We start from the raw sequence: 22709 nt of genomic DNA, 5'->3' as shown, positions 1-22709 counted from the left end.
AAAGTTGGCTACACTTGGAGATGAAGTAGCTCCAAACAGGTGAGCTGTCATCCTGTATTCAGCTATCTCATTATTAAGATCACCATTTTCCCACCAAAGGAATCTTAACATGTCTCTGTGTTCTGGGTTGACCTTCACTTGATGGTGCATTGCTTCTATATCACATACAAGTGCAATGCTTTCTTGCCTAAACCTACACAACACTCCAATAAGTTTGTTGGTAAGGTCTGGGCCTTGTAACAGGTGACTGTTTAATGACTGGTTCCTGTAGTTTGCACTACAGTCAAAGACAACTCTCAACTTCTTTGGCTTTCTCGGATGATAGACTCCATGATGTGGAATGTACCAGACCTTACCATCATTCCTAACTAAATCCTTTGTCGGTACAACCTCTGCATAACCTTTTGTAATCATATCATCCATGAACACTTTGTAATCACCTTTGTGTTGATTATCCTTCTCAAGTTTAGCTCTTAACTTCTTGAGTCTCTGCTCTGCTAATAGTTTGTTGTTTGGAAGCTTGACGTTATCATCTTTAAGAGGAAGGGGCAACTCATCCTTCAGCTGATGTACTCCTTCTTTCATCTTACTCATGAACCTTTTATCTTCATATGATAATGGAGTGTCAGCTGACTTTCTATCACTGAAGTCAAGTTCAAACATATCTCTCACTTGAGAAGGATTAATCATCTCTTTGGTTTTAGTAGGAACCACTAAGAAATTAACCCTCTTTTCTTCATTGATTTCTACTTCTTGTGTCACTGTTCTGTAGACTACCACTGTATCCTCCAATGGACTTGAATGGGGTGAGATTTTACCAATGATCCCCAACCTAGCTCTGTCCTACGGGCATAGGGATGCTTCTTGCTATCACCTGCTATTTGCTCTTCTGCCATAATAGCTTTTGCACAATCAAGACCAATGAGAAGTCCTATGTCAATGTTTGGGTCATATTTCATTAGTTTGTCAGAGATTGCCTTTAAGTGGGGCCAGTCACAAGCAGTCTCAGGCCTTGGTATCTGACTCCGTCCAGCTGAAATGTTTTCTGTTGAATATGCTGAAGGGATTGATATTTCCACTTCTTCATTATAACCTCTTACTTTAAGTCCATGAATTTTGATAGAATCAGTAATTTGTTTTCCACTTATTGTGTGGATATTGAGTGACACTGATGGTCCACTAACTCCCAATTTATTCAGAGTGCTTTCCTTGATGAATGAAGCATCAGACTGCTCATCCAGCAGGGCATACACTAAAACTTTATTCGCTTCATTACTAACATGATATAACCATACAGGAACTATCATGGTGTGCATGTCATGTGTCACTGATTCTGTAACTTTGACCTTATTTGCTACTACTGTGGGTTTATCATCTTTAGGCTGAGTTGCTTGTGCTGGCACCTTTTGGCTCTCAGTTCTTGTCATATCATCATTGTGAAGAGCTGTGGGATGGTATCTCTGACATACTTTACAAACTTTCCTTCTTCTACAATCCTTTTCTTTGTGACCCATTTTTAGACACCCTGTACATAACCATTTTTCTTTTACAAATTTGTACCTAGTATTACCATCAAGTTTGGCAAATTCCTTGCAATCATCTAAATCATGATCCTTTGCACAGTAGTGACAGAATCGTCCTTTCCTTTCCTGGTCCTTGGGATACTGTTTGTTGGCTTGTACATTTACTTTACTTTGGAATGACCACATTGGTTTTTCCTCAATTGATTTAGCCATGAAAGTTCTACTCCCTCTATTCTTTGTCATGATGTTTGATTCCCTTGGTTTCCAATTGGTTGCCCTTGTTTGAGTTTTGATCCAATCATTTACTTCCCTACTTACTGAATTCCAGGAAAGAAATGGATTGCTTGCTCCTTTTGCTTCTTTCTGGACAAATTCACATAACATTTCCAAGGGTGGGTGGTGCTCTTCATTGCTACTAGAAGTGTTGTTATTACTGTTAGTATCAAGATATATCATCGCTTGCTTTCTCCAGTCATGAACAACATGTTCAGGGAGTTTTGCTAGCACCTTTCTCTGCTCTCTAGGGTCATTTAGAAATGACAAATAAGAAGTGTGTTTCATTGCAGCTAAACAGCACTTCAAAAAATCTGAGAATGCTGTTAATGCTGGACCATTATGTGGAGAGATTGGTAGCCAATTCATTAACTTTTTTGTGTAAGCATCAGCTATGATGCTTTTGTTTCCAAATCTATCACTAAGAATTTTCTTTGCTTGCACATAGTCAGCATCAGAGTTAAAGTGCATTAACATTTTAATGGCATCCTTTGCCTCACCAGTTGTATACCTGTCTATGTAGGCAAGTCTCTCTTTACCAATAGAAGTTTTAGACTCTACATAAGTTTCAAAGTTTTTCAACCAACTTGGAAATTCCATGGGTTCTCCATCAAAGGTGTTAGGCTCTATTGGAGGGAGGCTCCACTTGGGATCAGGTATGTTGATTGCAAAGGTTCCCCCAGGATGGGAAAAGGATTGATGATTCTGTCTCACATTATTCACATTATTAGACATGTTGACATTATGAGTGTGTCTACGAGAGCTTGGTACAAGACTTTGAGCTGTAGGGTTGAGATTTATTACCTGAGGTTCACTAAATATTTGTCCATGTACTTCATTTGTCATCAATTCATTATCTCTATTGCAAGAAGAAGGTTTCTGTGGGTCATGGAATGTAACATATTTGTGAGGCATGGCATTGTCACTTTGTTGATTTGCAATTGCTTGTGCTTTCATTTCATTTTGTGACTCTATGTATTGTTGAAGATAACTTTGCTTCTCTACACTTTCATCATTACCTGGAAGCATTTTTACTTCTTCTTCAACTAAGCTAAGAGCATTAAGTTCTGCACTAGCAACTGCTAAATCTCTCTCTTTCTTTTTCTTTGAGAACATTGCTTCTGCCTCTGCTTTTGTCTTAACTAACATAACTTCTGCCTCTGCTAAACTATCATGATATTCCATTTCCTTTCTAAGTCTGGCTACCTTTGCTGCTACTTCTTGCTTTCTTTGTGCTGATAAACGTGATGAAGTAGATGAGACTCTAGAATGTCTAGACCATTTGCTAGAACAAATTGATCCTCTGTCATTCTTTAACTCCTTTCTTTTACATTCTATACTTTCTAATATTTCATGGTGAACTTGTTGATTGTGTTCCAGCTCTTCATTTAGCTCCTCTGACCTTTCTGGCTCTAGTTCCACCAGCTTTGTGTATTCCACATAATACTGATGAAATGCCTCTATTACTTCACTTGACATGGGCTCTAATTCAAAGGGGCTAATTACAATTTTTAATCCTTTCTTAATTTTGCTGGTAACACTGCTCCATTTACGCTTACAGGACTCTGCTCTTCCTTTGGTTACACTGACTTGATATTCCCTTCCTTTGTCGGTTGGCACTCGCTCCCTGACACTAACTTCTTCAATACAAGTTTGATCCCTGTCCACTTGCTCACCCTCACCTTCCCTAAGGCCATCTATGGCATTAATTTCCTCAGTATCAGACATATCTAACAACTTAATTGTGTCAATACTGAGACACTGAAAGAGCAATTAAATTACCACTCTTAATACTAGCTAATTGTGGGTAATTTTCACTTAGGCTACTCAATTCAGTGCACATACATACTATTATATTTTCTTGCCTGTGACCATGGGTTCTACAAAATGGTGGCGAGGCACAGTGGGTAGAAGGGAGTGGTTGTCGTCAAGGGTAGAGCTGACCCCGGGGCCTCAGAGGTCAACCTTTAGGCTTACGTCAGCGTCCCCTCGTCCTGTGACTCACTCTTGCTACGGTTTCACATGGAGCCAATTTCTTGCTTGTAGGTCGAGTTCTTACTGTAGCCGCACCGGCTGGGCATCAATTGACTCTCAGGTGATCTGTTTTACTGATCACACCCATCATCGTAGGGTCGAGGAAAGGCAGTTCTCTCTCTGACGTTTATTGATGAGGTAGGCATGACTGTAAGAACTGCGAACAAGTTCTCAGTCTCAATTTCTTACAAAATAACATTATACACTGATATTAAACACTTTCAACATATTACAATATTCATTAACAATACATGCAATTGACTTGGCACTATGACAATCAGTTTTTACTACAAAATTAAAGTATTTACCTCGGTCACCATCCTGCCCGTCTTTGTCTGACCTTTGTCCTGCCCACACTACCAACAAGTGAGCATCGGCTTCGGTGCTTAATATAGCATTAAATACTGATACTTACACATATTACACGTTTTCATGCAAATAGAAAACTATTGAACATTTCACTTATAAATGCCGAGGAATAATGACATGAGGTACATACGCTTTACATACAGTAACAATATATCTTGGCCAAAGGGAGAAAAGGTGGTACTTGAATGAGGTACTTCTTGATATGTGAACAGCATTGGGTTAATATATCTTGGCCACCGTCTAGACCAAAACTTTCCACCAACCCATTACACATAGCATAGTATGGTGTTGTTGTAAAACCTTTGACAGCTGTCTGAAAAAAACTTGCATTTTTTTTTATGTAACTTGACAATCTGACAATCTTTTCTGGTATCCCAACCCTGCTGAAAATACCTAGTAATGCTTCTGCTGCATTGTTGGTGTCACAGGATTTAAGAGCTACAGCCTTGGGATATCTAGAAGCATAATCTACCATTGTCTGTATATATTAAGACCCATCCAAAGCACATGGCTCCAGTGGTCCCACTATGTCCACCGCTACCCATTGAAATGGCTCCTGTATTATAGGCATTTTCCTAACTTCACTTTGGGAACTCTTCCCTTATCAACTGTTCTTTGACACTCATCACAGGTGTGATAATATCTTGTTACATCAGCAGAGACACCTGGCCATAAAAAACCTAGTCTGAATTCTAGCCAATGTCTTTTTACATCTTAAATGTCCACCCATTATTGATGAGTGTGCCAACTCCATCCCAGCTCTCCTTAAATCTCATGGAACAACCGGTTGCTCACTAACACACCCATCACCTACAAGTTTATGATACGATATACCCTTATTTATTACAAAATAATGCTTTTCTCCATCTGACTTATGAAATACTTTGCCTGTGTCTGCATACTTTCTCATTTTGTCCAGAGTTGTATCACTTTGTTGCTGTACCATGAATTCGTGACTATTTACACTTTTGATAGCATCCTTCACTTTGAGTTTACCTGATTTCTTAACATCTCCAAACTTTGTTGTCCTTTTACAGCTGCACTAACACTGTGATCTCCATCATCAGTAACACCCTCAATCTGTCCTATAACAAGGTCATACACAGGTTTACTCATGGAAGCTACCACAGTTGTACCAGAAAAGAATGGTGTATCTGCTTTAATTTCTGCCTCAGAATATGTACACACTTTGCTGTTTGCCATTTGCAACTTCACCACTTTCCCAGTGAGTTTCGATCTGGGTACAAGAGACTGTTTCACTAAGACAATGGTACATAGTTAATCATGTAACACTTTGAACTTTTCCCCTTTTACTGTTCCTTCCAACACATTTAGTCCACCATTTAAGGTGTCTTCTTCAGTTCTCACAAGGGCTTAGAATTTTAGCTCCTTAGAGCTCCACCCACTTGACCACTGAAGAACAAACCAGTGGAGCTGCCTGGCATGCTTCACAAGAAAAATTGTCATACAGTTCATTGGCAATGTGTCCCTCACAGAGACCGCAGCAGCCTTAACCACTTGCTTCCTGAGTTTATGCTATTTAGAAGTGAATTGCTGGTCCTCCAGGCCTTGTGATATTGTCAGTTGAATAAACGTACTCATATAGGGCCAATTCTTTTTTTTTTTTTTTTTCCTGATTGAAGGAAAGAGACAGGCAGACACATTAGTTATTCTTGTTTAATGGTTATTACATTTAAAGAGCAAGCATATAGTAATATGCTGTAGCCTTGTTAAGACATTCCAGGTCAAAATGGTGCCTGATGTTGCCAACATTATTAGTAAAACTTGCTACATGGTACTGTATGTACTGCAGTTATGAAATAAAATGTGAGTGTCTCTTTGCTGGTATTTGCACACTATTTCTGTGTTTTGGGTGCATTCATTTCTTAGGTATCCCTATTTATTATCCTTTTCTGTCTAGACAGAATGCAAGTATTATAATATTATAATATAACGAAATATGGTGTATGGAACAAGGGGAAACTGGTGTAGGTAGCAGGTCTAGCAGCTGTTCAGGTCACAGGTCATTCACAGGGGAGACAGCAAGATCCCTTGCCCCGCTGTTCAGATTCCGCCATGTTAAGGGAATGTTCTATTCCATGTATCACTTCTTCAGGCCTGTCGTACTTCATCACCTGCACAAATACAAGCCACTCTGCAGAGTATTTTACCGTGAGTTAGTTGTATCAGTCATTATGGCATTGTACCTGAACACAATGATGTGTTGGAAGTTGTGGCTCAAGCCAGGAAGGCCATTCAGACACCTTTACCTGCCCTGCCAGAATGCTGCATGCTGCTGGAAGGCTTGACTGTTCCAAGCTTATTGTAAGCATATGTTATCATTCACTTAATCTGAAACAATTCACGCAACACATTTTTAATAATGGGTTTCACTGATGACTGACTTGTATGCAGATAATTCTGTATGTTCGAGATTTTTATTTAAAACAACACATGCACACTGGCTTGTTTTCACCTAAGATGTTTGCACTACTGCCAGTGAGTGGCTGTCTTTTGCTTCACTCTGCTGCCTGCCCGCAATTCTCACAAGCCCTTAGAAAGCTTGCAGCCTGGGGTAGTTGTAAGGTTCCAAAGCTCCCAGGAGACCTGCACAAAAGGAATGTATCGGTCAGAAAATGCCTGTTTCCGAGGCGCTTGCAAAGAAATGAAAAAGACGTCTTAAATGCAACATATGCCTTATCCATGGCATGTCCTTTACCACCACTTTCTTTCAGTTTGTTTCCATATCTGTGATAACAGTCCTTGGCTGGGATTCACTAACACTCCCAATTTAAGAAGTTCTTATGAACAGAAAGATAAGAACTCTATACAAACTCTCCCGTAAGTGATTCACAAATGTTTCTGAAGTCTGCCATCTTGGAATATTTTCTTCCTTAGCTCTGTTTCACACTTCTGCCAGTAGATGATGATGTACATTGTTGACATTTTTCCTTCAGCTAATAGCAACACTATTAACATACAAGCCAATCACAAGCTAATAAAAACAAATGTTGCATCATAATCACATGATACAAGAGACAGCAGTGTCAATGGAGCCCAAGGAATGCCAGTCTAGGTATAGTTAGGAAGGAATGTCTGTCATGATGCAAAAAGTACTTGAGAGGAAGAGTGTAGTAATGGGGAAGCTGGATGACACTAGAGTCACCAAGGAAACCAAGAAACACACCTGTAGCCGTGACTGAAGTCCTCCACAATGTCTCCCAAGCCTGGAGGACCGAGGTAGTGAAAAGAAATTGTATGACTTTCGCTCCATTGTGAAGAAGGAAATTGGAGATGCAAGACAGGAAATGAGCAGAGCAGCTGAACCCACTACTGTTGTAGGATGAACTGTGTAGGCAAGTGAAAGGAAATTTAGTGATGCATTGAAGTGGCTTTTATGGGTTGTTGGTCTGTTTTTTCTAATGGCAACAATAACAAGGTAAGCATGACCACATCATCCATAACGTGATGAACAGGCACCTCATATAATGTGATGTAACATAACAATGGGTTGCTGATCTGACTAGAGCAATATAATGTTAGTGTTGTGGTTAACAAGTAACTATTTTGTGTATAGCAACAGTATAGGGATAAATGCTACAGTAAAATTATAGTGATGGAGTTATATATTATGTTGCGAGTATGGTAGATTAAATGGCATTAACTTTGATACACCTGGCAAAATGTGTATTGAAAAGAAAAGAAACATGAAAGACAAAGGTGTACATATGCTGCACTCATGGGGATTAAAAAGACATGTGATATAAGGCTAATAATGAACTCCATCATTTGGCTATTATTAGTACCACAAAAATATTAGGTACTTGTGGATTACCTGTTGCCATTTTTCCATTTTTTTTCCAATAATGATCTCTCATTACTTAATGTGGAGAAGTACAATGGTAAGGTTAGTAGAGAATTTAATCTTTGGCTTTTAATGATTAATTGGACTTTGCCATTGGTGGGCAGAAGCAGAAGTGCCTGTAAGTTTTCATTCCAAAAGTCCAAGGAGGGATCAGTTTCTTCAGTTGCCATCAGGGATAATCAGATGGTTAAGGTTTGTAAACTGTTCTTTTGTGTACCGTATTTAGATTTTTAAATATAAAATGTGTGTAGCATACAGCCATCAGACATTTTTAAAGAAATTTAGTTTGTCTTCAGTCTCCTTGTTCATATTTTATGACAGTTCAAGGTTTACTGTATAATTGTTAAGGAGTGGGAGGTAAAACAAGTTGTGCAGATTATTAACATAATGAAAAACATTACATTGGAAATAGAAAGCAAAAGGATTGTATTTCTCTCTCTCTCTCTCTCTCTCTCTCTCTCTCTCTCTCTCTCTCTCTCTCTCTCCATGAAGATAATTGTTTGATTTATTTTTCAGTCTTTTACAGAAGCTTCAGTGGCAGAAGTTGAAGAAGCAGAACCTTTTCTGATAATTGAGCATGTGTATAGCTGTACTCCTGAAACATCACAACTAGGCACAACTGGGGTACAACTCACGATAGTACAACAGTGGATTCAGGCCCCAATAGTGTAAAACTTGACACAGCACCCTCAAGCCCTTAACCCCAAGAAAACTCACTGGCAGGTCTTTCAAGAAAACTCCATTGGATGGAAGGTCTTGTGTCAGGTTCCTAAGGAATGGGACTGACCCTCTTCCACTTGAAATCTTAAGAAACTCAGGAGGAAATCAAGGATAGTATGGAGGGGTGTATAGTGTCCCAGTCAACCTCTACGACAACAATTGCAGAGGCAGTTTTGGAATCTTTGTGCTACTAGGAGCAACATCCCTTTTTATCAGTGTAACCTGTAGTTTATTGCATGCAATATTTTAATTTCAGTGCAGGAAGTCAAAAATTTGTTTATTATGGAAAGGATCTCTCTCTCTCTCTCTCTCTCTCTCTCTCTCTCTCTCTCTCTCTCTCTCTCTCTCTCTCTCTCTCTCTCTCTCTCTCTCAAAAATTAATTATGAATGGAAGACATCATCCACTTCCTCATTGGCAGAAAAAGTGTGGTCCCAGTGGATCACGTCTCCCACCGTAGTTCAACACTTGACCAATCATGAGCCAACTCCCTCATGTATTATGAGGTGCAGACACCCATTGCCTCATTCTGCCTGGATATGTTAGAACAAGATGTTGTATATAACAATCTGTCTTTTGGATAATTCCTGGGGATTTTCTGCTAAAAAATACTGTATCTAAAATAGATAGAAAGAATTCAGCTGTCTTTTGGATAACTCCTCTGGGAAAATAGAAAGAATTGTTGTTTTTTGGATAACTCCTGGGGGCTTTCTGCAAAAAAAATGTTACTGAATGTAAATAGATAGAAAGAATTCAGCAGAAGCTGAATAATGAAAAATAGCTGTAGCATTCAACTTGTCTGTTTAAAAGGAAATTTACTTCCTGGGTACACTGATATATCTTCTTCTAATTAATAATTTACATATCCTTAAGTGCTTCTAATATATACTGCTCAATAATTTATTGATAAAATATCATTTATATGTCTTTTTCATGTGGATGCTGTCAATAATTTATTTATATGTGGATGTTGATCAGTAAATTTTTTTATAAGATTAAGTGCAAATTAAGTGCAAATATAGAATAAGTCATCTTTAAAAATGTTTTTTATGATTTCATTTCTTTTTCTATTTCTGCCTATTCTGCTAGTTTATAATATCTTACAAGTACCAATGTTGTAATGCAGGTCTCTTAAATATAGCAGCAAATTTATTATGCTAAAACTATATTTTCAAGCAGAAAAATCACAAAATATTTCGGTTTCACTATATTTATTTTGATTCACATTAGATATCATCTCTTTTTTCTTACATCTGCAATACTACAAAACTTCACAAAATATAGAAAGAATATATTTAAGCCTATACTAACTCCAACCTGAAGATCATCATATCAGCTATTTCTCATATTTAGATGTGAAACTAGAAAGAAAATATTTAAGCCCATACTAATTCCAACCTGAAGATCATCATATCAGCTATTTCTCATATTTAGATGTGAAACTACGAGAAATTCAAGTTACCAATGTGTATGAAATCAATGAAACTACTGAAAGAAAAAAACAACCTACAATAATAATACACAACATTCTTAAGTAGCTACATGGGAATTTACTTTCACTACCCAATATACCAAGTTTCAGTGGTGAAGTGCAAATACTTGACAGACAAGTTCTCATCTTGTAACCCTTCCATGCCCAATATTAACATTACCAGCATCTGTGTGTGGATGTTGTTCATCATCACCTACAGTTCCTTCTTGCAAGGTTAATTCTTCTATTTATGCAATGGATGTGCAGGAATTTACAAGCAAGTGCAAAACTTGCACATCATTCCAGCTCATTCTATTATGCTGCTGCTCCTCCATCCCAATGAAGGCATTTGAACTCTGAGGATGCCAAAAGTTTATTCTACAACACGTCTTGGCATGGCTCCTGTTGTACTACTGCTCTGCAGGCTCAGCAGGTGTTATCAGGATGGGTTCCAAGAGTTATAGGCAGTCTCCTAGGACAAAAGCAAGAGATGTAAAATTTTTATACAGTACGTTTTTCAAGTTTTGCTTGGCAAAGAACATGGAATTTGAGAGTAATTTTTTCCCCAAATGAAATAAAAGAAGGAATGGTGCAGCACACAAGAAAGGAAAGTCAAAATGTAATGGTTATTATTAACTAGTTTAATGAGTTTTGGTTTTCATCATGGTGGATCATCAACTGAGTAATATAAATGTTGATTTTTTTTCATGAGTGGTGTAATATGAAGGATAAGAGCTATTTCTAGATATGAAATTATCTAATTTGAAAATGGGATCTACCATGTGTCATAATTTTTACCTGTCTAATGATATAGGCCTCATCATTCTTTGTAATGTGAGCTCCAATATATATATAATATATATATATATATATATATATATATATATATATATATATATATATATATATATATATATATATATATATATATATATATATATAAAGGTTCATAGACAATAATGTGGAGTATTTTTTTTCTTTTTTTTGTGAGGAGGGGCCACACAAAAACACCGTAATAATGCTATGTTGGGTTAGATAGTAAATACATAAAATTTTCATTCTAGTTAGATAAAGCAAATTACTGAATGGTGAGTTAAAAATTACAGGGGGTCTTCAAAGTGCAAGGATGATTTAGGTGAAAATTTTCATTCTAGTTAGGGAAAGCAAATTACTGAATGGTTAGTTAAAAATTACTGGGGGTTTACAAAGTGCAAGGATGATTTGGGTGGTGGCCCAATTTCTAAAAATCACTTCAATATCTACAAAGAATATGCTATTCATCAAACTGCCCATTGATGAATCTTCGGCTTGACTGAGTCCACAAATCTCCCACAAAACTATAGACACTTCCATTTGTATAGAATGGCAATGCTGCAAGCACTTGTGTGTGGACAGGTGGCATGCGATCTTCTTGTCACATAGGCAATATCTGTTGGTTCCAGTTTGTCACACCACTATTTTACTGTGGAAGCCTGCCACTATGCATCTCAACAGGGTTTAAGGGGTCTCTGAATACCCTCTCCTTTCTCTGACCACTGTCATATGCTAATGCCATTTATATTTCCATATCTCAATCTTCTTCCCTCCTGAGGCCGATCTTATATGGTAATGCCACTTATATATCCATAGCTCACTCTCCTTCCCTTTTCAAGCCACTTTCATGTGTTAATACCACTTGCATTTGCATATATAGATTCCTTCCTTTCTCAGGCCACATTCATGTGCTAATGTCACCAGTAGTTCCATATTTCAATCGTCTTGTGACCTCTGGCTTCGTCTGTGTTTATGTTGTGGGTTGTGTACTGGAAAAAAGGCGCTCATAGGTCCGGGTTACGAAACCTTATGGGGCTCTGAAAAGTTCTTCACTTCTCAGCGAGCTAAAAAAAGTTTGTAAGCGTTTATTGAATCGGCCTTACCATAGATACAAATTTCTTTGGGACTTAAGAAAAAGGAAAAACGGAACTCTTTTTAGTGAATCCAGCCCCTTAGTGGCATTAGTCCTTCCCCACACAAAACATGCTTGAACCAAGGTTGCTAGATGTTCGACACGAATTGACAATGAAATAACCCAAACTCACAGCCAAATCAGCCAAATTTTTGCCAGTTCCGGTCAAATTTCAGATAAATTCAGCCAAATGTGAAAATATTATAGGCAGTAAAACACTTCACCGCAACAAATGCAAAATAAAGGCACGTACCGAATATATGACCCAACATGGTTTTATATTGGCTACCTAGCCCCATAGACAAATTCATGAATAAGGAAATATATCTTAAGACTTCCCATTTGCAAGGCACTGATGTTAGATGAAGTATGTGAGAACATCATCTGTTTCTTTTTGCTGGTCTGTAGTCCAGAGGGTCATGTTCACAGCGCTGAACAGCTCCAGCGTACGAGTTGTAACCTTGAAGTCTTTACACCACTTGCCTTGGAACTGAAGATGCGAGCGAATTCATATGATTACATCCGACATGTCAGTATGAAGACGATTTCTTGGCTAATTTTTATGTTAGTCACCGTTGAAAATATTCTTTTGACCACCGCGTAGCTGACTGGGGTTGTTAGACAAACCTGGGCATAATCAGATAATTCTTGATTGATTGATTGATACATTTATTGTTGCATTAATAATGAAATACAACAAAGGAGGAGGACGGACCTTGCCACCCACCCCCTGGGCAAAGACTTAAGGGTAGAGTATCAAAAATATAAAAATATAGTATACATTACAAGAATATAAATAAATAAATAAATAAATACAGATATTGCACACCTTATTGCATAAATAGAGTCTGTGAGCAAACATAGGATATTCCTTTAGTATAGCCCTGAGAGTGGCTGAGTCTTAGAAATGGTCAATGAGGGTATACAAGTCATGTTGACCTTGCAGCCTAAATTTAGCAACGAGAGGACATTCCATGATATAATGACACAGAGTGTGTCCCCTTGGTGCAGCACACAACACAGCATATACCAGGAGAAGCATCGACTTCCCAAAAGTATTTATGGCCTAATCTGAGCCTCATTGCCACCCTATCATGTGATGCAGTGTGTCTTCCACAGCTGTAAGCACGGCTCTGGGAGACACGTACATAGTGAAGACTACTGCCACTGCCCCTATGGCAACAAAGCTCCAACTGATCACTAATGCTACTATGTACAAAGTCTTTAATGCTACTCTTAACATAGCCTAGAGTGTACTCAGCGCCCGGGTCCTCTGTGTCGTCCTGAGGGGCAAATTGAGCAAAGCGATCTGCATCTTCATCAAGTAGGATACCCACATGAGAGGGTATCCAGTGAAGTGAACCATGGCACCAGCACCTTCTAGGGCGTGGATGAGATCAAGACTAGATCACACATTAACTAGATCACAGTCCATGGGGGAGGTAGATTGGAAAGCATACAGTGCAGCCTGATTGTCAACAAAGAAGAATACATCCTTATGGAGAGGCACCACAATATGGAGTGCCTCCAGAACAGTATACAGTTCTACTCTAGTGGAGGGCATGTGTGCAGGGAGCCACCTGGAAACCTGTGTCGGTGTGGTGATTGGCTGAAATGTAGTCGTGGATGAACAGCCCACATCCAGACCTGCTGCCATTGACTGACAATAAACATGAATAGCCTGAACGTGGGGGTACTTGGACAATTTAGTCATGAACATGTCTTGAAGCACATGGGGGTGCCAGTTCCTCTTGGGCTGATGCAGTGAGTGAATATCAACACTGACATGGTGAGGGTTCCAAACAGGTTGGAGCAGTGACATACCGTATTTGATGGCTCATAAGACGCACGGGCTCATAAGACGCACCCAGTTCTGGCATGTATTGAAATAGAAAAAAACAAAAATTAACAGATTTAGGCTATCGATATGAAGTCAAGGAATTCAAGCGACATTTGAAGACTCTCACGTGCATTTAGATCACTATTAGATACCAATACTCAGCATTTAAAAGTTTAATTTATGCTAGCAGCTTACTTGTTCTTTTTGGGGTTTTGTTGAGGCTGTGATGGCCGTGACATCACAGCCTGGCGTCCCAAAGGTGTGGTATACAGGTAGTGTTTCAGACTAGATACAGTGGAGCTGGTTGGATTTCTGGAGTCAAATCTTGGTAAGGTTGCGGGCCTTGAAAGCCAGAACGTAATGGTTCGGTTGAGGGTATTGAAAGACAAGATTGTACCAATCCTGCTGACGTGTAAACACAATCTTCTTATTGGTATTTTAGTTGGGGCCATGCAGACTGTGATGTCACAGCCTCTAGTGCCCAAAAGGTGTGGTAAGCAGGGGAGTTTCAGTCTTAATGCGGTTCAGCTGAATGTAAACATTAACTGCACCTAGCTCTTGGCGGCACCATTAACTGAGGGACTACAGTGATAATAAAATTTTTTCATACTTTATTTTTTAGCATCTTTCACATGTAATTCTTATGCAGTATTTTAGTACATTTTCAAAGCCAAAGGATGTGTAAAAGCAGACTTACTAACTTTATTTTCTAAAGTGTATTTTACTTGAAATATTATTTCATTCATCATAAAATTTAGTACAATTGTATCTTTTAATTCGTATTCAAATCACAACAAATTCATAATATTCACTTTGAATACCTTGCACAAATTACTATAGTTTACCTACTACATTTTATTCAAATTCAAATCCGTGAAAATAAATTAGTTTTATTCTTAGAAGTTACAAAAGTAAAAAACCAAATCTGAAGTGTTTCATTCTTTTTTTTAATTCAAATAAATTTTCGTGCAAATAAATTGATCTTATTCATTCTGAAATCTTACACAACAAAACTAAAGAGTTTTTAATTCAAATTCATGAAAATAAATTGATTTTATTCATTCTGAAATTTGCTTAGCACAACTGTAGCATTTTTATTCACATCCAAACCCTACAAAATCATTGTCACTGTCATCAGTACTGCATTCCTCAAGCTCACCAGAATCACTACTAGAAGTAGAAGAGTCACTGCCTTCGTATAGAAGGTCATCCTCTGTGCCCTCAAGATCATTACTGATGCCACATTTCTTGAATGAAAGCACCACTGTCTCTGTTTTTACTTTATCCCAAGCAATTTTTACCCACTGGCAAACCTGGGCTATTGTAGGCTTCTTGATGAAGCCCGATGGTGTTTTGTCATGTTGCGGGAGTCTCATCCACGCGTTCCACTGCTCACGCATGTACACCTTGAAAGGTTTGTTTATGCAAACATCAAGTGGTTGCAACTGGCATGTTAGTCCATCAGGTATTACAGCCACTTTTGTGTTTAGATTGTGTACTCTGTTCTTGGTAGCCTGAGTTAAATGAGCCCTAAATTGATCCCACACAAGAAGTGATGTTTTTTTTATAAGTCCCCCAGGACGCCGTGACCATACTTTGTCAAGCCACAGCTTCACACCATCCTCATCCATCCAGCCCTTAGGATGAACATGAATAAAGATACCTGGTGGAATGCTTTCTTTGGGAAAGGTTTTCCTCTTGAATATGAGGAAAGGTGGTAATTTAGTGCCATCAGCACAACAAGCCAGTACTGCTGTAAAATGAGTTTTCTCATGGCCTGAGGTTTTAATAGTCACAGTCTTAGAACCTTTAAAATCAACTGTTTTATTAGAAGGCACATCAAATGACAGTGGTACTTCATCCATATTTGCAATTTGTCCCATTTCAAAATGGGTGTCCTTTCTGAGATTTATAACGTATTTATGAAACTCAAGAATTTTGTTTTCATATGCCATAGGCATTTTTTGTGATATTTTTGTTTTAGTTCGCATTGCTAATCCATTCCTTTTCATAAATCTATAACACCAGCCCTCATTACCACCAAAATCATCATAGCCTTTGGCAGTTGCCCTTTCTTTAGCTTCAAAAATTATTTGTTTAGTTGTTACTATTGCACCCTGATTCCTTTGATCAACAACCCAAGCCTTCATCTCCTCTTCCAGTTCCACCCATTTAGCTTTCTTTGTGCGAAGACCATGTTTTGATTTCACAGCTTTCTGAAGTTCTTCCTCTTGTTTTCGCCAAAAACGAATCATTTTCTCAGTTGGAGGTGGACCAAAATGCCTAGCAGCAGCTCTGTTGCCGTTTTCCTTAGCATATTGTATTACTTGTAGCTTGTATGCAATTGTGTAATTGTGTCGTTTTTTTGACTCCATCATGTTGTGTAATAAAATCTGGAAGTTTTAAACACTCTTGCATAAGCTATTACATGAATATTATGCAGATCATCACCTCAAGCCAGCCTATCCCATGACACTCAATTCCTTTATAGAAGAAATATTCGTTCTCAAGGTGTATTAGTCTATTTTCATAAAAGAAAAGTTTCTCTAGCTTCAATCTTTTTCATATGTATGCAAAGCAAGAATGTTAAAAAGATAGGTTCAATTTTAATTGTATGAAAGTGTGGCTATTGTCTTACCTCAATCAGTAACGGCGTCACACTCGGTGTCACCGAGTACGTCACGTCGGAGCGCAACCGACCGCGTTTGTTTTGAAAAACGTGGTGCACCATCTCCACCTTGCCAGAACCTTCTCCACAAATCCAACCAGCTCCATCACATCTAGTCTAATATTATAATTGGATACCTCACCTTTGGGGCATCAAAGGCTGTGACATCACAACCTACACTGCCCCAACAAAACTCCAAGAAGAAGTGGTGCATGGTTAAGCAAATTCTTCCTGACTGGTCAAAGTCTATGTGGATTACCAGTAAGTATGAGATACTACACATTGGTACCTTGAAAGAAAGAGCATTTTGTGGCGTACTACCAATCATGACTTTATTTAGTTGTGCAAAGACATCTGTGGTTTGAATTTAGAGCCTCTGTTGCCGTAGACTTGTAACCTATTACTGCCTCAAAGTTGGACCTTTGCCTCATTGGACGCAGGCTAATTTACTGACCCTTTTTCTGAGAAAAAAGTAGCGTCTTATGAGCCATCAAATACGGTAACAATGTTAATACAGGCCTCAGCTGTACCTACACCTGCAAGAACTCCCAAGATCTTCCTGAGGTATGGAGTTGTAGGAGTCCGAGAATCACGATACTTCAGAGAGTCGGAGCCCATGCATAGCATCCGACCAACAGTACAACAAGTAATTTCCTGTATCCTACACATAATACTCAGCAGGTGCAGTTCAGCTCTGAGGACCTCAATCCGAGCAGTCCTTGGGCATACCAAAATTATTCTCATGGCTTCATTCTGAACAAGCTCCAGGGGACGGAGCTGGGTGGCACTAAACTGTAGTAAGATAGGGGCTGCGAAGTCAATGAGGGACCATACAACAGATATATAGAACATCCTTAGGACACAAGGTCGGTAGCGTAAGTCCAGTGGCGTGGAGTGTGGGTCCTTGCCAGAGTCCTTGGAGTTGCAATGAATCCCTAAATGGTGTATATTAGTCTGTTGTACAGTGCCTCTGCGTCAGTGAAGGAGCCCTTCATGGCAGAGTACCAGGCCATCACATGGACGACGAGGCCTGCCATCCTGGATGGTGGCACCATCAGGTACTTCCTGGGCACTGCCAGGGCAGACTGCACTGGGAAGGTAATCTCCAGGGTGAAGTGGTCACTCAGCAAAGACTGAGAAGAAGGGTTTCGGCAGTATATGTTGACATATTGATAAGGGCTACATAGTCAAGTCTGCCTCCTTGTACATGTGTGGGTGCATGTTCCCCAGAGAGCACCACTGTATCTGTGGTGTCAAGGAAAGCCTTCCAGCGCACACTATTAGCATTAGTGGTGAGATGGGTTCCTAATTCCTTATGCTTGGCATTAAGGTCACCCATGATAACAGTCTGCTCCTCAAGGACATAATCAGGAAAATTTGCAACACTTAAGGCACCAGCATGAATGTACATGTTTACAAAGTAAATAACTTCACCCAAGGTGTGCAAGCAAACAGTAATAAATTCAATACCCTTGGTGACCCCCATTTCCCTGAAAGTAACCGGAATCCCATGTCTAATCTAAGTAGCCATCCCCCGACTACTGCCGTCACCACAACTGTAGGTGTGGGAGGCATAACCCCACAGCTCAGGCACCCGTGGCCCTACCTCCTGTAAGGCAATAATGTCAGACTTATCTTTGAAGATATATATTTCCCTGATGACGTCTTGTACTGTTGTGGTCTAGATAAATAAAAAAAAATAAAAATACAGAATTTAAAGGAACTTCATCAAAAATAGATTCTTCGGCCCATGCCATGTGCAATATTTTTTCTATCCTGTTCTTCAGTTATATCTATTACAGGTACGCAGATGTGGTAAGGGTAAATTTATGAATGGTATACATTCTACTTGGCTCAATATCTTCCTTGAAGTGAATGCACTTAATTCTCTGATGAGGTCTTTTGACACTGGGAGTCTCTTGTCGACCCAAGTCAATGTTTGTAAAAAATTTGAGCATCTTTCTTTGAGTTCATATACCTTACCAAAAGCTTCAGCAGAATAGTTCTGACTACTTAATAAAGGCATTCAACTTCTGTGTGAATTTAGCACCATAATCCACCTTGTTCTGTGGCAGTGCTCTACCCATTCGATTGACAAATCTGTCTTGCAAACTCTTGTAATGTAGAACCAGTTCTCTGAGCAGTTCTTGTGGGTCACCATCAGTTTAGTTTCTTGGAAGTGTGCATTAAGCCTCCCAAAGTCTGTGACAAATTAAGTGACAATTGATGTGACAAAGTAAAAGTACAGCTTATTAAGAGGTTCTTAGAGCATATTGATTTCTCGTGCCTAATAGCAGCAAGAGGTGTCTGCTACAGGTAATACAACAGCAAAATAAGCCTGCAGTTCTTCCCAGTTTTAGTAAAATATTGTAAAGTATCTTTCCTCTTACAAGCCAACATGTATTTGAAATCTTTTGAAAAGGGAGGGGAGTTCCCCCGTCTTTCTTCATCAAGATCCGTTACTTTCCTCTGCGGGTGATGTTCTAACTAAACCACAAGGAATTTCATGAAGATATGCAAGATTAGACCTATAGCTTATCAAATGCCTTTTCAAACGCAAAGGGATAGTGAGTGGCAGAAACTTGTTTAGCTGACAATATGGTGACTGCTGTCTCACTCTGGACCACACAGAGTTGTGTTCTGTCATTGAGGAAGTGCCATCACTTGCAAATCCAACACAGTCAAACAGCGTCATTCCGATCTTTTCAAGTGCTCAGTGCTAAGAATATATCACTGCCTGTATCACCAACAACTGACACCAAGCCTCCAAACTCTGTGGCAATTTTGCATCTTGATTCACAGAAGTATCTAATTACAATACATACATCTTTGTTCACTGCCAAATCTGTTGTCTCGTCAATCAGCACAGAGAATTTCTTAATCTTTACACCCTCCAACTCTTCCACCAAGATGGGAGAGACAGCTTTAGAAATCAGCTTAGTACACTTGGTACGATGGAGATGAATATTTTGCAGTTCACTTCCTCTTCCATTTCTTCTGATTATCTCAAGATGGTTAACACTAGTAGTATTGCAATGACATGAAATAGCCACTGTTAGTTCTAGTTCCACTCACTTCTTGCTCTTGTAGAGAGCATTTCTCACAGTCCCCTGCTGCCTGATGCAGCTTTCACTGTACTTGCATGTCCTTTCCTTTTTTCGTGCCCTGGCAAACGACTGGCCTTGGGAGTGAGGTTAATTTTACAAAGTTTGTAGAAGGCATTCTCATTCCCATCACTTGCCCTCTTAACCCACACAAAGTTTTCTTCCCATGATGGATTATACTTTCTGCCACTGTCATAACATTCTTTCCATTCCACAGAGGCCATGACATTCCAAATAATGGATATCTGCAGAGAGAGAGAGAGAGAGAGAGAGAGAGAGAGAGAGAGAGAGAGAGAGAGAGAGAGAGAGAGAATCACTCGCTTGTCATGACAACTGCCAAACGTCTGAATGGTGAAGGTGAGAAGGGAAATTACTGGAAGTGTTGGTCTCGCTCACGTAGACACGAAATACGTACCGCGGGACCCATACACATTTGGTTTCTGTATGGTTACTATGGTGATGGGCAGAAGGAGGCCTGCTGACAAACTGTTTTAGGGAATAGGCGAATTTTTGGTCACTGTTTTTCTGCATTTCGACCAAACTGCAACCAGAAATCGGCCAAATGATTCGGCCGTAGAAATTCCCAACCTCTAAAGCCAAACCGACCTCTAAGGCCAAACAACACTGTTCGCGGCCAAATTTAATGAATTTAGCCAAAAAATAGGTCATCTGGCAACACTGGCTCGAACACTTGGCTTCTTAGGCACTTCACGATGTAGTTAATCTTTTTTTGTTCACATTTTCTTCCATGATCTTTAACCTGCTCCATTGTCGTATAGCACTTTTTTCTTGACATCCATGGGCTTCAATGTACAGATCTGCCATTCTCACTGCTTGATCAAAAGTTTTCATATGTTTTCAAAAACAACACTAATCTTTTTATCACAAGCACTCATAAATTGTTTAGTTAGCACCAAGTCTACCAAATCTTCAAATGTCTCTTTACACTCAGCTAGTTCTATTCATCTTTTAATGTTTTTAAGCCTGTTGGCAAACTGTGAAGCAGTTTCATTCTTAAGGAAGTTAGTTACAAAACTGGTTCCTGTTGTAAATAGTTCACAGCTGTACATTGAAAAACATTTTAGCAATGTCGCCTTAACCTCACCATAACACAACACTTCCACTGTGACAAATGATAAGTTTCTAGTGTCTTCCTATGAAGCAGTAATACCAAACTAATTGTCCATAAACTCTTACTCCAATTACTCCAATTTGCACTTATAGCTAGACGCTCGAATCTCAAGAGGTAGGCATCAATACTATCATTGTTCTTAAATGGAGGCACTTTGGTTCACAGTCCGCTCCTATCAAATGACCACCTTTCCTCTTGGCTATCTCTGCTTCCAACTGTAGCTTCTTGAGCTCAAACTCTTCTTCAGCTTGCGATGCTCTCTTGCCTGAGCACGTTCATCACGTTCTGCCTTTCCTTGGCACAGACTCAAATCTTCACCTTCTAAACCAGTCTCCCTACCAGTCTCAATTAACTTGTTCAGGTCACTCATGATGGTTGATGGTATACCGCAAAACAGTAATCTGTCTCGTTATTGTGTGAACGGTCACCAGAACCTTGCCTGTCGAGTCCCTGTTCGGGCGCCATAACTGTAAGATGTCATAGGGAACATACTGTGGCCTCATGGTAACCACACAAAAAGGCAGGCATCTAACTAGGGCTCGTATTCATAAACACTTCCCGCCTTACCTCTATTACATTCCAAAGGCTCTAATTGAAGTGACTTGAGTTTTTAAGCGAGTTTTTATGGTGCTAGAGACAAATTAACGAGATTTTTACATTATCAAGAGGATAAATAGTTTTGAGAATCCGGCTAATCAATTATGTGGCCTTTGAAAATCGCTGAGAGAGAGAGAGAGAGAGAGAGAGAGAGAGAGAGAGAGAGAGAGAGAGATCAAAGCGTTTCTGAATATGGGTCTAGGAGTAGTCAGAAATTCTAGCAAACCGTGCCACGCAACAAGGATCATAATATACCACTTTGTCTCGCTTCTTGTTTACATTTGCAGTTTACATTTCCCAACATCTATGCACTACACATTCTTGACCCAATGAGCATATATGTTGCTCCAATCCAGCACTATATATAATCAGACTGGTAATTAGAACCAGTGGAATTGGTACCGGACTTTCCACATGATCAGTCATACAACCCTCACATTGACACTTCTCGGCCCGACTCGTGACATTCCACTTGGCAGCCAGTCGCATTGGCTTCTTAACTCCTGCAACCATACACCAACATAACCCCCTCTTACACCGTTGTAATGCCCCTGACTATTTTCACACATCCTTCACTATACATCACCCGATAGTGAACAGTAGTTACCTAGGCCAACAATCCCAGTTCACTTTGTTTTTTTGTTTTTTTCTGATAATGAACATTATTTATAGAATCCATTAAACACATATCTTAATTAAAATCAGTGAATACTTAACACTTCAAGTATTGTTATCAATGCCCCAGAATAACATTATCAATATACCTAGTCCCCACGAAGACTATTTTAGAAACAAACACCTAATATACAGTTACATACCTCCTTTAACACATAGGCAATAACAAGATTTGGACGAGAGAAAACTGCATTCTCCAATAGCTTGTCCTTAGGTAGACAGAAGGTGAAAGTACTATTCAGTGAGTCAAGTTGCCTCACAACTAACATCCAGAATGACTGACTGCACAGCTCTCCCAGTGCTCCGACTCAACCTCTCTCACGGCTTCACTTCCCCAATACCAGATCATCGACCCACACCTCAAAAGCACCGATTATATTAAGTTACAGACGACTCCTCAAAGTATCACGTTGTGTTGAGTTAAAGCATGGCACCATTCTTCTGTAGGCATGAGATGCACAATGCACACCTGTTTGGGATTAATCAAATATTATG

At 39.3% G+C, this 22709-nt stretch overlaps 1 protein-coding gene across 2 annotated transcripts; it reads right to left on the bottom strand.

Annotated features, from left to right (window-relative positions):
* Positions 1-773: 773 nt before the first annotated feature.
* On the bottom strand, positions 774-22709 carry LOC135092984 (uncharacterized). 2 transcript variants are annotated; one of them, XM_063991811.1, is made up of 2 exons: positions 22358-22709; positions 774-6806 (listed from the first exon to the last, which is right to left on the bottom strand). In XM_063991811.1, exon 2 carries the CDS (start codon positions 3522-3524, stop codon positions 774-776), a length of 2751 nt encoding a protein of 916 aa, XP_063847881.1. In that variant the 5' UTR covers positions 3525-6806; positions 22358-22709. The 2 variants fall into 2 exon arrangements, 1 of the variants encoding a protein (XP_063847881.1); XR_010263153.1 differs by lacking the exon at positions 774-6806 and adding an exon at positions 8496-10725.

Source organism: Scylla paramamosain, chromosome 3 (genome assembly GCF_035594125.1).
Source record: "Scylla paramamosain isolate STU-SP2022 chromosome 3, ASM3559412v1, whole genome shotgun sequence".
NCBI classification, from domain to species: Eukaryota; Metazoa; Arthropoda; class Malacostraca; order Decapoda; family Portunidae; genus Scylla; species Scylla paramamosain.
This window is presented reverse-complemented; position numbering and strand designations above follow the sequence as displayed.

Coding starts and splice junctions, on each gene's coding strand:
- LOC135092984 (XM_063991811.1), bottom strand. CDS start 3,524: ATGTCTGATACTGAGGAAATTAATGCCATAGATGGCCTTAGGGAAGGT.